This window comes from Chlorocebus sabaeus, chromosome 6 (assembly GCF_047675955.1).
Source record: "Chlorocebus sabaeus isolate Y175 chromosome 6, mChlSab1.0.hap1, whole genome shotgun sequence".
NCBI lineage: Eukaryota > Metazoa > Chordata > Mammalia > Primates > Cercopithecidae > Chlorocebus > Chlorocebus sabaeus.
In genome coordinates, this window is record NC_132909.1 from 20,756,751 (window position 1) to 20,770,764 (window position 14,014).

Genomic DNA, 14,014 nt, shown 5'->3' on the forward strand with positions numbered 1-14,014 from the left:
TGTGTACAGGTATGTACAGGAGTCAGGTAGATAGGCAGATAACTTCAAGACTCCTTCCATGCTGAGGGACTATGGGAAAATGGTTCCATCCCTTTGGGACCTCAGGTTTCTCCTCTTTATAATGGAGTGTGTGAGAGTATGTCCCCTCAAAGAGTCACTGGGGAGATTAATGGAATCTTCATGTGGGGCCTGGCATGAAGTTGGTGCTCCCTAAATGGGATCTGCTGCTTATCTGGGAAGTAACCAGGGCATCAGCCTAAGGCCCAGACCATTGTCTTTTCCCCTGCCCAGATTCCCTCACCTCATCTCCCACAGTGAATTGGATGTTATTGTCCTGGTTTCTCTTCAGGAAGCCATTGATATTCACCTGGAACCTGGCAGCAGGTGCAGGACAGGCGCAGGTGAGGCCCCAGGGTCAGGGGTTCCACAGCTCGCAGCTGCCTCTCTCCCCATTCTCTCCCTTGGATCTCCCACTGGCTCCTCTGGGGACCCCGGGGTGAGGAGTTCCCCTGGAGTCCACCCTGGCCCCTGGGTTGGGAAAGGATACCTTTCATCTGGAATGAAGGTCCCCAGGCCATTGCTGCTGACATCCACACGCATGACCACACTGCCATTCTTGATAGGCATGGGCGTGTACCAGCTCATGCTACACACTTCCTCTGCCACGCATGGCTCTGCAGGGAGGCCCTGGGCACTGAAACTGCTGGGGCCTCCCAATGGCCGGTTCCAGGCCCCAGACCACACTGGGATCTCCCCACAACTCCCCATCCCCGCCTCCATGCCATGGGTCCCACTGGGGCCTCTGTGTGGCCCCATCTAGGCCATGGAATGTGCTGAGCTCCTGCCCCCCCACATACCCTCCTCAGATCATGGCCCCACGGGGGCCCCCAGCAAACCCCAAACCCCTGCCAGACTGCGACCCCTCCAGCCTCCCCCAGGCCCACCTTTGCTGCGGAAGGGGGCAGCCTCCATCTGGATCTGTAGCTGCTCTATCTTCCAGCGGTAGAAGTTGACTGGCGACTGGAAGGTGACCAGCACCACGGGCTTTAGCCCCGTCAGGTGGCCCATGCGCACCAGGTCCTCAGAGTGCTGAGAGTGAGATGGCCCATGAGTGTGTCCTTATGGTAGCCTCTGGGTGCCCCCTGCCTTGAGCCCACCTTGAACAGCCCGTCTCCTGGGCTGGCCGGGGGCAGCACACTGTCCACCATGTGATGGTCAGAGGACACGGTCTAGGTTTGGGGCTTGGATGGGGGATGGGCCAGCCTAGGAGGGGGCAGAGGGGTAAGGGGCTGTGGAGGGAGTCGGAGGCCTTCCTGGAGGAGATGACTCCAGAACCAGTGTCTGCAGACAGAATGTGCATGTAGGGAATACATAGGGAAGGACAGCATGGGATGAGCAAAACTGTGCAGGTGGGAGGGATGCTGGGAAGGTGGGAGGGATGTAGCACCTAGGGTGCTGCTTTCCACTCCGGGAATTCCCAGTTCCAGCTTAAAAAAAAAAAAAAAAAGAAATAGAGAGATGAGGTCTCATTACATTCCCTAGGCTGGTCTTGAACTCCTGGTCTCAAGTGAGCCTCCCACCTTGGCCTCCCAAAGTGCTGGCATTAAAGGCGTGAGCCATCTCATCCGGCCCCCAGTCTCACTCTTGAGGTGGGCTTCCACCCCCTCTGCAGCAGACTTTCTGCCACCTGTGCGAGTCAGAGGACAGCCAGGTTCTGGGCCTGGAGCTTGGGGTGAGGGTGGGATGGGGTAGTTATACAGGAAGGAACTGAGGATGAGGGTGACAGGGCATGCCTGGACAGCCTCCCAGGGATGTGGGATCCTGGCTGGATAGAAAAGGGTGGGGAGCGCTTAGAGTGGAGATGAGAGAAGAGGAGAAGGATGTTTCAGGCACGGGGACCAGCACCAGTAAAGGCTAAGAGGTGTCCCTGAGAGAAGGCGGCACTCAGGCCACCAAGGGGAGGCCTTGGTCGCTGTGGGACCAGGGCGAGGGATTTACCAGATCCAGTCGCCTGTGCACAACCCTTCATCCAGAGGGCTGATTTTCTTTGCCAGGCTCCTTTTCCTTTTTTTTTTCTTTTTAAGAAGGAGTCTCACTCTGTCGCCCAGGCTAGAGTGCAGTGGCATGATCTCGGCTCACTGCAGCCTCTGTCTCCTGGGTTCAAGTGATTCTCCTGCCTCAGCCTCCTGAGTAGCTGGGACTACACGTGTGCACCACCATGCCCGCCTAATTTTTGTATTTTTAGTAAAGATGAGGTTTCACCATGTTGGCCAGGCTGGTCTTAAACTCCTGACCTCAACTGATCTGCCTGCTTCGGCCTCCCAAAGTGCTAGGATTACAGGCATGAGCCACCATGCCTGGCCTCTTTTTCTTTCTTTGAAAATTGTTTAATTTTTGTAGGGACAGAGCCTACTATGTTGCCCAGGCTGGCTATTTCTGTAATTTATTTATTTCTTTAATTATTTATTTTTTTACATGGGACAGGGTCTTGCTATGTTGGCCAGGTTGGTCTTGAACTCTTGGCCTCAAGCAATCCTCCAGCCTTAGCCTCCTAAAGTGCTAGGATTACAGGTGTAAGCCACTGCACCTGGCTTTTCTTTTTTATTTTTTAAGATAACGTCTTGCTCTGTTGCCCAGCCTAGAGTGCAGTGGTGCCATCACAGCTCACTGTGACCTCCACCTCTCCCAGACTTCAGCAATCCTCCTGCCTCAGCCTCCCAAACAGCTGGGACTACAGGTACCGCCACCACACCTGGCTAATTTTCAGATTTATTTATTTTTTTTCAAGATGGAGTTTCGCACTTGTTGCCTAAGCTGGAGTACAATGGCACCATCTCAGTTCACTGCACCCTCCACCTCCCAGGTTCAGGCGATTCTCCTGCCTCAGCCTCCTGAGTAGCTGGGATTACAGGCATGTGCCACCATGCCCAGCTAATTTTTGCATTTTTAGTAGAGATGGGGTTTCACCATGTTGGTCAGGCTGGTCTCGAACTCCTGGCCTCAGGTGATCCACCCGCCCTGGCCTCCCAAAGTGCTGGGATTACAGGCATGAGCCACCGTGCCCGGCCCAATTTTTTGATTTTTTTGTAGAGACAGGGTCTCCTATGCTGTCCAGGTTGGTCTTGAATTCTTGGGCTCAAGCAATCTTCTCTCCCCAGCCTCCCAAAGTGCTGGGATTACAGGTATGAGTCACCACGCCCAGCACCAGGCTCATTTCAATCCTGTCAACTACACCTGTCCCTGGCCCTGCCTGAGCTCCTATTCGAGGAGGTGGTGCTAGTCGGGCAAGGACCTCCTTCCTGTGAAGATGACAGTAGCCGCTGACACCCTGGTCCTGTCCCCGTCATCTCCTGCCTGGGCAATGCAGCAGCCTCCTCCTTGTCTCCCTGCTCCTGCCCTGCCTCCCAACAACAGTGGGGAGCCAGTGAAGCCTGGAATCAGATCCCACCCCTCCTCTGCATAGGGCCCTCTCAGGCTGTGTCTCAGAGTAAAAGCCAAGTCCTCGCCATGGCCAGTCAAGCCTAAAAAACCTTCCCCGTCACCTCCCTGACCTCTCCCCCTACACTCCCTCTCACTCACTCTGCTCCAGCCACAAAGGCCTCTTCACAGTTTCTAACACATGCTGACCTCTTTCCTACCTCTGGGCCATCGTGCTGGCTCTTCCCTCAGACTAGAATGCTTTGCCTGGCTCTCCTAACAGTCCCCACTTTTCATTGTTTGATCATTCATCATTCATTCATCATTTGATCATCTCTGCTCAAGCCTTTCCAAAGTGACCTTCTCCAACCATCCCCACTAAAACAGTGCCCCCGCTTCTAACATATCACCTCATTTTATTCTTTGCATTTATTAATATTACTCTCAGAAATTCTTTCATGCCAGCCTTAGGCAACATAGTGAGACCTTGTCTAATTGAAAGTCCACTGGTGTGATGGCTCGAGCCTGTAGTCCCTGCTACTTGGGAGGCTGAGGCAGGAGGATCACTTGGGCCCAGGAGGCTGCAATGAGCTATGATCGACCCACTGCACTTCAACCTGGATGACAGCGCAGACCCTGTCTCTAAAAAAATAAAATTATTGGCCAGGCGTGGTGACTCATGCCTGTAATCCCAGCACTTTGGGAGGCCAAGGTGAGCGGATCACTTGAGGTCAGGAGTTCAAGATCAGCCTGCCCAATATGGAGAAACCCCGTCTCTAGTAAAAATACAAAATTAGCCGGGGTAGTGGCGTATGTCTGTCATCTCAGCTAGTTGGGAGGCTGAGGCAGGAGAATCGCTTGAACCTGGGAGGCGGGGGTTGTAGTGAGCCACGATAGTGCCATTGCACTCCAGCCTGGGCAACAAGAGCGAAACTCCGTCTCAAAAAAATATATATATTTTTTTTTTTTTTGAAAAAAAAATATATATATATTTAGTAGAGACTAAAAATATATATATTTTTTGAGACGGAGTTTCGCTCTTGTATTTTTTTTTTGAGACGGAGTTTCGCTCTTGTTGCCCAGGCTGGAGTGCAGTGGCGTGATCTTGACTCACTGCAAGCTCTGCCTCCCGGGTTCACACCATTCTCCTGCCTCAGCCTCCCCAGTAACTGGGACTACAGGCACCTGCCACAACGCCCAGCTAATTTTTTGTAGTTTTAGTAGAGATGGGGTTTCACCGGGTTAGCCAGGATGGTCTTGATCTCCTGACCTTGTTATCCGCCCACCTCAGCCTCCCAAAGTGCTGGGATTACAGGCGTGAGCCACTGTGCCTGGCCTATTATTTCATTTTTAATGCATTTACTTGCTGATTATCTGCCTCCCCAGACAACTGAATCCACAAGAAAAACCTGACCATTTTATTCACCATTGTATCATCTGAAATAAAAGGGGGGCCTAATTCACAGTGGGTGTTGAGTGAATAGAAAAAGGTATTATTTCTTTTTTTTTTTTTTTTTTTTTTTTTTGAGACGGAGTCTGGCTCTGTCACCCAGGCTGGAGTGCAGTGGCCGGATCTCAGCTCACTGCAAGCTCCGCCTCCCGGGTTTACGCCATTCTCCTGCCTCAGCCTCCGGAGTAGCTGGGACTACAGGCGCCCGCCACCTCGCCCGGCTAGTTTTTTGTATTTTTAGTAGAGACGGGGTTTCACCGTGTTCGCCAGGATGGTCTCGATCTCCTGACCTCGTGATCCGCCCGTCTCGGCCTCCCAAAGTGCTGGGATTACAGGCTTGAGCCACCGCGCCCGGCCGAAAAAGGTATTATTTCTACACAGAGCCTTTTCTATGAGCCAGGTACTATGCATGCTTTACACATATTTAATCACTATATCATTATTACCATACCCTTGTTAATGATGAGAAAACTTTGGCACAGACAGGTTAAGTAACTAGCCTGAGAACATACAGTTATTACGTGCCTGGCTTCAGAGCCCAAACAATTAACTATAGCCAAAACAATCTAGAAAAAGAGGAACAAAGTTGGAGGACTCAAACTTCCCCATTTGAAAACTTACTACAACGCTACAGTAATTAAAACTGTGTAGGCCGGGCATGGTGGCTCATGCCTGTAATCCCAGTACTTTGGGAGGCTGAGGCCAGTGGATCACTTGAGGTCAGGAGTTCGAGACCAGCCTGGCCAACATGGTGAAACCCTGTCTCTACTAAAAATACAAAAATTAGCCGGGCATGGTGGCGCACATCTGTAGTCCCAGCTACTTGGGCAGCTGAGGCAGGAGAATCACTTGAACCCAGAATGCATAGGCTGCAGTGAGCCGAGATCATGCCACTGCACTCCAGCCTGGGTGACAGAGTGAGACCCTGTCTCCAAAAAAAAAAAAAAAAAAAAAAAAGACTGTGTGGTACTGGCATATGAATAGGCATTTAGAGCAATGAATTATTGAGGAAATCAATTCATTTAGAATAGAATTGAGTCCAGAAATAAACACTTATATTTATGTTCAATTGATTTTTGACAAAGGTACCAAGACAATTCAGTGGGGAAAGAATAATCTCAACAGGCCAGGCACGGTGGTTCACGCCTGTAGTCCCAGCACTTTGGGAGGCCAAGGCAGGTGGATCACCTGAGGTCAGGAGTTCGAGACCAGCCTGGCCAACATGGTGAAACCCTGTCTCTACTAAAATATAAAAATTAGCCAGGCATGGTGGTGCATGCCTGTAATTCCTGCTACCTGCTACTCAGGATGCTGAGGCAGGAGAATCACTTGAACCTGGGAGGTGGAGATTGCAATGAGCCAAGATCATGCCACTGCACTCCAGCCTGGGTGGTAGAATGAGACTCCATCTCAAAAAAAAAAAAAAAAAAAAAAAAAAAAAAGAATCATCTTACCAAATGGTACTGGGACAACTGGATATGCACATGTAAAAGCTTGGACCTCACACCATAGACAAAAAATAACTCAAAATGGATGAAAGACCTAAATGTAAGAGCTAAAACTAAAAATCTCTTAGAAGAAATTATGAGTAAGTCTTCATTGCCTTAGTTAGACAAGGCCTTTGTAAATGACACAAAAAACACAAGCAAAAAAAAAAAAAAAAAAATGATAAACTGGGCTTCACCAAAATTAAAAACTTTAATTCCTGCTACTCAGGAGGCTGAGGCAGGAGAATCTCTTGAACCCAGGAGGCAGAGACGGCAGTGTGCCAAGATCGCACCACTGCACTCCGGTCTGGGCCACAGAGTGTTAGGAGAAGCTGAGGGAGGGCTTGCATGTCTGACATAATGTAAGAGTCTTGGAACATGTCTGGGGTCCAGGGTCTAAAACCCTTTGTGGCCTTCGGAATGCCAAGCCACGTGCTAAAGGGTGGAAGGCTACCCCGACGCGCCATAATCTAAGCCCAGGGCATAAAATCCCTCGTGGCTTGGATAGAATCCAGGGCTCGTGGCTCTGGAATGTGTCTAGACTTGCTGACTTTTTGCTCCTTGTGCTCCCAGGATTGATTGTATCTTGAGTTAAAAGAACCTGCTCTCCATTATCTCCAGTTGCAGAGCAAATGCTAAACCATCACAGCTGTCAATCATGTGCTTAATGCAATGTGCCTTTTGACCCCCACATTCTCACCACCTGTTTCTTTGTTGGATTACCAATAAATAGCGTGAGCTCCCAAAGCTCGGGCCTTCGCAGCCTCCATACGCTAGCAATGGCTCTTTGGTCCCACTTCTCTCTCTCAAACTGTCTTTTTCTCAATCCTTTGACTCCACCGGACTTTGTTGCCCCCATGACCTGGTGTTGGGTCTCATCACCCCAACAGCAGAGTGAGACTCCATCTCAAAAATAAATAAATTAATTAATAAAAATAAAGACAGGGGCTAGCTCTGTCACCCAGGCTGGAGTGTAGTGGCATGATCACAGCCCCCTGCAGCCTCAACCTCCTAGGTTCATTATGATGCTTCTGCCTTAGCATTTCTACACGTGTGAGCCACCATGCCCAGCCAAATTGTCCTAGGCTAGTCTTGAACTTCTGGATACAAGCGATCCTCCCATGGTGGTGTGGTGGCACACAACTAGTCCCAGCTATTCAAGAGGCTGATGAAGAAGGTTCACTTGAGCCCAGGAGGTCAAGGCTGCAATGAGCTGTGATTTCGCCACTGCACTCCAGATGGGGTAACAGAGTGAGACCCTGCCTCAAAAATAATAATAATAATAATAATGATGGTGAATTTTATGGTGTGTGAATTATATATATGGTAAACTCCTACTCAAAGCTTTAAAAACATGAAACAAGGTTGGGCGCGGTGGCTCACGCCTGTAATCCCAGCACTTTGGGAGGCCGAGGCGGGCAGATCACGAGGGTAGAAGATTGAGACCATCCTGGCTAACACGGTGAAACCCTGTCTCTACTAAAAATACAAAAAAGTAGCCGGGCATGGTGGCGGGCGCCTGTAGTCCCAGCTACTCGGGAGGCTGAGGCAGGAGAATGGTGTGAACCTGGGGGGCGGAGCTTGCAGTGAGCCGAGATGGCGCCACTGACGTCCAGCCTGGGCTACACAATGAGACTCCACCTCAAAACACACACACACACACACACACACACACACACACACAAATGGAACAAAAAAGCAGCTTACTTGAGCACCTACTAGGTGCTTGGTGGGTTACTGGGAACGGCACACAGACAGCCTTCTTGAATCCTTAAAGCCACCAGGGTTGGATGGGGCTACCACTATTAAAATATTGAGATGTAGGCCAGGCACGGTGGCTCATGCCTGTAATCCCAGCACTTTGGGAGGCTGAGGCAGGTGAGTCACATGAGGTCAGGAGTTTGAAACCAGCCTGGGCAACACGGTGAAACCCCGTCTCTACTAAATACAAAAATTAGCCGCGTGGTGGCACATGCCTGTAGTCCCAACTACTTGGGAGGCCGAGGCAGGAGAATCGCTTGAACCTGGGAGGCGGAGGTTGCAGTGAGCCGAGGTCACGCCACTGCACTCCAGCCTGGGCAATAGAGCAAGACTCCGTCTCAAAAAAAAAAAAAATTAATAAATTAATCAAAATGTTAGAGATGGGAAAACGAAGGCTCATAGAATAAGCCTGTCCGTGCTGCACCCAGTCACCTTTTCCTCGCAGGAGTAGTTGATCTTCAGGTAGTAAGGGAAGCCCAGGTATTTCTGCAAAGAGAGGTTCGGCCGCATGTTCAGAAATGAGTGGAGTGCGGGTTCAAAATCCCTCTGGTTCGCTTGACCCTGGTTCCCTCACCTCCCTCGGGTCGATGGGTGAGTCCACCAGCATGTGAAACAAGTTGCCTACTGTGTCCACGAGCTCTTGCTCAAAGAAGCGGTCGCTCTCACCATTCTCGCCTACCCTCTTAAACTCGTTCAGGACAACCTGCCAGGTGCATTCGTCGAAATCCTTGATCGCCCACAGCCTTCGCGACGCCAGGAGCACTGCCAGCAGGGCCCACAGCACCTGCAGGACTCGGACTCTGGGCCACCGAGGACCGGCAGGGAACATAGCTGAGCCGCACATAATGTGGCTAGAACCTGGAGAACGCAGGCGTCAACACCCACACAGGACAGCTCTCTGGAGCCCTATTCTAAGACTTCACCTCGCTTCTGCGCCTCGCACAGCCCATGCTCCTGGTCACGCCCCGGCTCTTGCTCCTGGCCCCGCCCCTGCTCTTGCTCCTGGCCCTATCCCCGCACGGACTTTTAGCCCCGCCCCTGCTCTTGTTCCTGGCTCCGCCTCTGCACTTGCTCCTGGTCCCGCCCCTGCTCTTGCTCCTGGGAACCCTCGTGGGGATCGCACCTCTGCTATTGCTCCGGACCCCAGCCCTACTAATGTTTCTGGCCACACTCCTGCTCCTGCGCCTCGTTCCGCCCCGCCTCCACGTCTCTTCCTTTATCTCCACCTTGCTCCTTGTTTCGCCCCCTCTCTGTATTCCACTCTTGCTCTTCACCTGGTCTTGGTTTCTATTTCTCGCTTTGACAGCCCCTCTCTTGTGTTCCCCCGTCCTGCTCCTGCCTGCGATCGCACCCGTGTACTTCCACCCGGCTCTGCCCCAACTTCTTGCCCTACCCTCGCACTTCTCTTGGTATCGCCCCTTTCTCCTCGCTCGGGGTCTGCCCAGGGGCTGGGTACTGTGCCTGGTCTTGCCCCTCTCCGGGCCCCGCCCCTGCTCTTGCTCTCGGCCCCACCCCTGCTCTTGCTCCCGGCCCCGCCTGCCCCGGCCCCGCCCCTGCTCCCGGCCCCGCCCCTGCTCTTGCTTTCGGCCGGGCTCCTGTTTCTTGCCCAGGGCTTGCTCCTCGCTTTGCTTCCGCTCCCGGCCCCGCCCCTGTTTCGCCACCTGGTCTTTATGGACCCGTCCCTTCCCCGGGTTCTCGGCGATTGGTTCTTCTAGCACCGGCCCCTCGCCCCGTCCCGCCCTCTGGTCATGCCCCTCCTCCTCGCCCTGCCCCTTCTCGATGAAGACTGTCTCTTCGCCTCGGGATCTTTCCTTGCCCTTCGTTGTTTCCTCGCCCCACACTTTCTCCTTCCACGCCGGCCCTAGCTTCTTAGCAGGCACCTTCTTGAGTCTCACCTTCCCCTCGTACCACGACACCTTCTTGACCCACTTTTTACTCTTCCTTCCCATGCCATGAACACCTGCCTGCTTTGTACCCCGACTCTCTTACCCCGCCCCGCCCTTCGCCCTTCACGTTCGGCTCCCCCTTTCCCTCCTCTGCCAGCTCCCACGACTCTCCCCTTTCCCCTGCCTCTCCCCTTCTCGCCTCCCCCCTCCCCTCCCTTTCCTAATTCCTTCCCCTCCCCGGCATCCCCCCCGCCCCGGGATGGCACCGCTCTTTCTCCCCGGCCCCGTGGTACCAGTCACTTGGTTAAAACCGGTCAACTGTCACTCGGCCGCACCAGTCCCGCCCCTCTTGCCCGGTCTCAAAATGGCCGCCCACACTTCCACAGCCGACTTCCGCCTTTGCAGAGGCACGCCCTCCACTCACGCTGTCTCCATGGTAACGCGCAAGCCCTAAGACACCGAGGGCCGGGGGCAGTCTCAGCACTCAGAGCGCAGGGCCTGGTCGGCAGAGGGTGCTGGAGACAACGTTTGTGCCAGGAAGGCCTTCAAGGAGTTTCTATTGGTTGTTCTGGCAGCAAGCACCGTCCCTACTTGTCCTTCTACCCAAATATTCTTTTTTTTTTTTTTTGAGACGGAGTTTCGCTCTTTCACCCAGGCTGAAGTGTGAAGTGGCGCGATCTCGGATCACTGCAACCTCCGCGCCCCTGCTCCGGATTCAAGCGATTCTCCTGCCTCAGCCTCCCGAGTAGGTGGGATTATAGGCTCCCGCCACCACGCCTGGCTAATTTATTTTTTGTATTTTTAGTAGAGACGGGATTTCGCCGTGTTGGCCAGGCTGGTCCCAACTCCTGACCTCAGGTGATCCACCCACCTCGGCCTGCCAAAGTGCTGGGATTACAGCTTTAAAAAGTGTGGGATTACTCCTTTAAAAAGTGTGGTTTCCTAGAGACCTTGTGAGAATGAATCCGCTGCTTAGCACCATCCTCTAAAAAACAGGACAAAGACAGCCATCTCACACGGTTGTGGGAAGTGTGCCTGGCTCGAGTAAAATATTCATTAATTTTCATTTGCATTCTGATGCCTTATAGGTAAGGATTCAGGCCATGACTTTTTGATGAACTCCAGACCAGACATTTAACCCAGTGTTTTTCAAATTTGAGCATGCATTAGACTCACCTAAAGGGCTGGGTAAGCCAGGTTGATGGGCATCACACCCTGAATTTTTGTTTGTTTTACAGATGGAGTCTCTGGCTGGGCATAGTGGCTCATGCCTATAATCCCAGCACTTTGGAAAGCTGAGGCAGGCGGATCACTTGAGATCTGAAGTTCGATGCCAGCCTGGCCAACATAAAACCTTGTCTGTACCAAAAAATACAAAAATTAGCCGGGCATGGTGGCGGGCACCTGTAATCCCAGCTACTCGGGAGGCTGAGGCAGGAGTTGCTTGAACCCAGGAGGCAGAGGTTGCAGTGAGCTGAGATGCCTCCACTGCACTCCAGCCTGGGCAACAGAATGAGACCCTGTCTCAGAAAAAAAAAAAAAAAAAAAAAATTAAACCAGCTGTGGTGGTGCACACCTGTAATCCCAGTACTTTGGGAGGCTGAGGTAGGAGGATCACTTGAGACCAGCCTGGGCAATATGGTGAGACCCTGTTGCTAATTTTTTTGTTTTTTTTTTTAATTAGCCCAGTGTGGTGAGCCATCCCTGTGATCCTAGCTACCTGGGAGGTTGAGGCAGGAAGATCACTTGAGCCCAGGAGTTTGAGGCTGCAGTGAGCTCTGAAATACACAGAAATGCAGTGAGCTGTGATCACACCACTGCATTTCAGCCTGGACAAAAGAGCAATACCCTATCTCAAGTTAGCCTTGAATTTCTGGCCTCATGTGATCCTCCCACCTCAGCCTCCTGAGTGAGTACCTGGCTACTTCCAGAATTTTTTATTCAGTAGCTCTGGAGTGGGGCCTGATAATTCGTATTTCTGGCAAGTTCCTAGGTGATGCTGATACTAGTGGTCTGGAGACCACACCTTGAGAACCAGTGCTCTAGAACCTTCCATGACCCTCTAGGCCCTCAGGAAAACTTCCAAACCCCTCAGTTTCCAGAGCCCCTCATACTCTCCTCCCTGTCATTCTATCTGGCTCATCTGCCCTCTCTCCCCCTTAGACCTCTGTGGTCCAGTCTGGTTACATGGAGCGACTTGAATATCCTTGATCAGGCGTGACCCATGCATGCTCCAGACCTGTGCAGGCTCAGTAATGCCCTCCGGAATACCATTCCATGCTTTTTAACAGGGCCCACCACTTTCCTTCCCTTAGGTCTTCTCTGTGATACATGACCAGCCCTCATCCCACCTCTTGGCCCCTCTAGGCCACTCATGGCTGGAAATGGGTATTTTTTTCCACTGGATCACAAGCTCCATGAGGGCAGGGTGTATGGCTTTCTCTGCCTCTGTTGTCCCCCAGTCCTGCCAGGCACCGCACATAATAGTTGTTTTATGTAAATGAACCGATGATGGCGGTCTATCCTTCCCACCCCGGCTCACCCCCACAGGCCAGGGAACGGTGACATCTTCTAAGGGAAGAACATCGGTAGCCATGTACAGGAGCCCTTTAATTTTTTATTTTATTTTATTTTTTTAGAAACAGGGTCTTACTTTCTCACCCAGGCTGGAGTGGAGTGGTGCAGTCATTGCTTACTGCAGCTCCCCAGCTCAAGTGATCCTCCCATCTCAGCCTCCCAAGTAACTGGAACTACATACAGATGCGAGTCACCACGTCCAGTTAATTAGTTTTATTTTTAATTTTTTTTTTTTTTAGGAGATGGGGGTTTCTTTTTCATCATCATCTTCTTTTTTTTTTGAGACAGAGTCTCACTCTGTCACCCAGGCTGGAGTGCAGTGGTGCCATCACGGTTCACTGCAACCTCCACCTCCCCATTTCAAGCAATCCTCCTGCCTCAGCCTCCTGAGTAGCTGGGATTACAGGCATCTGCCACCACACCTGACTAATTTTTGTATTTTTAGTAGAGATGAGGTTTCACCATGTTGGCCAGGCTGGTCTCGAACTCCTGACCTCAAGCGATCCACCCGCTTCAGCCTCCCAACGTGCTGGGATTACAGATGTGCGTCATTGCACCTGACCTTTTTTCATCTTAAAAAAAAAAAAAAAATAGAGATGGGGTCTCACCATTTTGACCAGTCTGGTCTAAAACTCCTGGCCTCAAGCAATCCTCCCATCTCAGCCTCCCTAAGTGCTAGAATTACAGACATGAGCCACCATGCCTAGCAGAGATGGGGTCTCACATGCTGTCCAAGCTAGTCCCAAACATCTGGGTTGGAGTGATCCTCCTGCCGCAGCCTACTGAATAGCTGGTGTTCCACCACACCCGGCTAATTTTTAAATTTTTTGAACAGGGAGGGTCTTGCTATGTTGCCCAGTACGGTCTTGAACTCCTGCCTCACTCGATGCCTTCATTAGATCTTAAACCGCAAGATGTTTGCTGCAGCATTGTTGTACCAGCAAAATACTGGAAAACACCCACATATCATCAACAGGGGATGTTGAAATTATTTATGGGACATGTGTCCCAGAGGAGGCACCATAAGATATAAGACCTATTGTGGCTAGGTGTGGTGGCTCACGCCTGTAATCCCAACACTTTGGGAGGCCGAGGCGGGTGGATCACTTGAGGTCTAGAGTTCGAGACCAGCCTGGCCAACATGGCGAAACCCTGTCTCTACTAAAAATACAAAAATGAGCCGGGCACAGTGGCAGGTGCCTGTAATCCCAGCTACTCGGGAGGCTGAGGCAGGAGAATCGCTTGAACCTAGGAGGTGGAAGTTGCAGTGAGCCGAGATCGTGCCACTGCACTCCAGCCTGGGTGACAGAGCGAGGCTTGGTCTCAAAAAAGAAAAAATAAAATAAAATAAAAAAGACCTATTGTGTGTCTCTGAAATTATCTCTGAATTACACTGTGTTGGTGACAAAACAAGGTACAGAAGAATAATAGAAAAG

General features: G+C 51.6%; 1 protein-coding gene across 1 annotated transcript in view; it reads right to left on the bottom strand.

The window, feature by feature from the left end:
• CATSPERG (cation channel sperm associated auxiliary subunit gamma) overlaps window positions 1-9,586 on the bottom strand; it is a 32,390-nt gene extending 22,804 nt beyond the window's left edge. Inside the window, exons 1-5 of the mRNA XM_037991623.2 lie at window positions 8,690-9,586; window positions 8,548-8,601; window positions 945-1,089; window positions 548-674; window positions 302-374 (exon numbers count right to left, since the gene is read on the bottom strand). Of these exons, the coding sequence (XP_037847551.2) occupies window positions 302-374; window positions 548-674; window positions 945-1,089; window positions 8,548-8,601; window positions 8,690-8,959 (669 nt within the window). The 5' untranslated portion in view covers window positions 8,960-9,586. The remainder of the gene's footprint in view (window positions 1-301; window positions 375-547; window positions 675-944; window positions 1,090-8,547; window positions 8,602-8,689) is intronic.
• Between the last annotated feature and the right edge of the window lie 4,428 nt (window positions 9,587-14,014).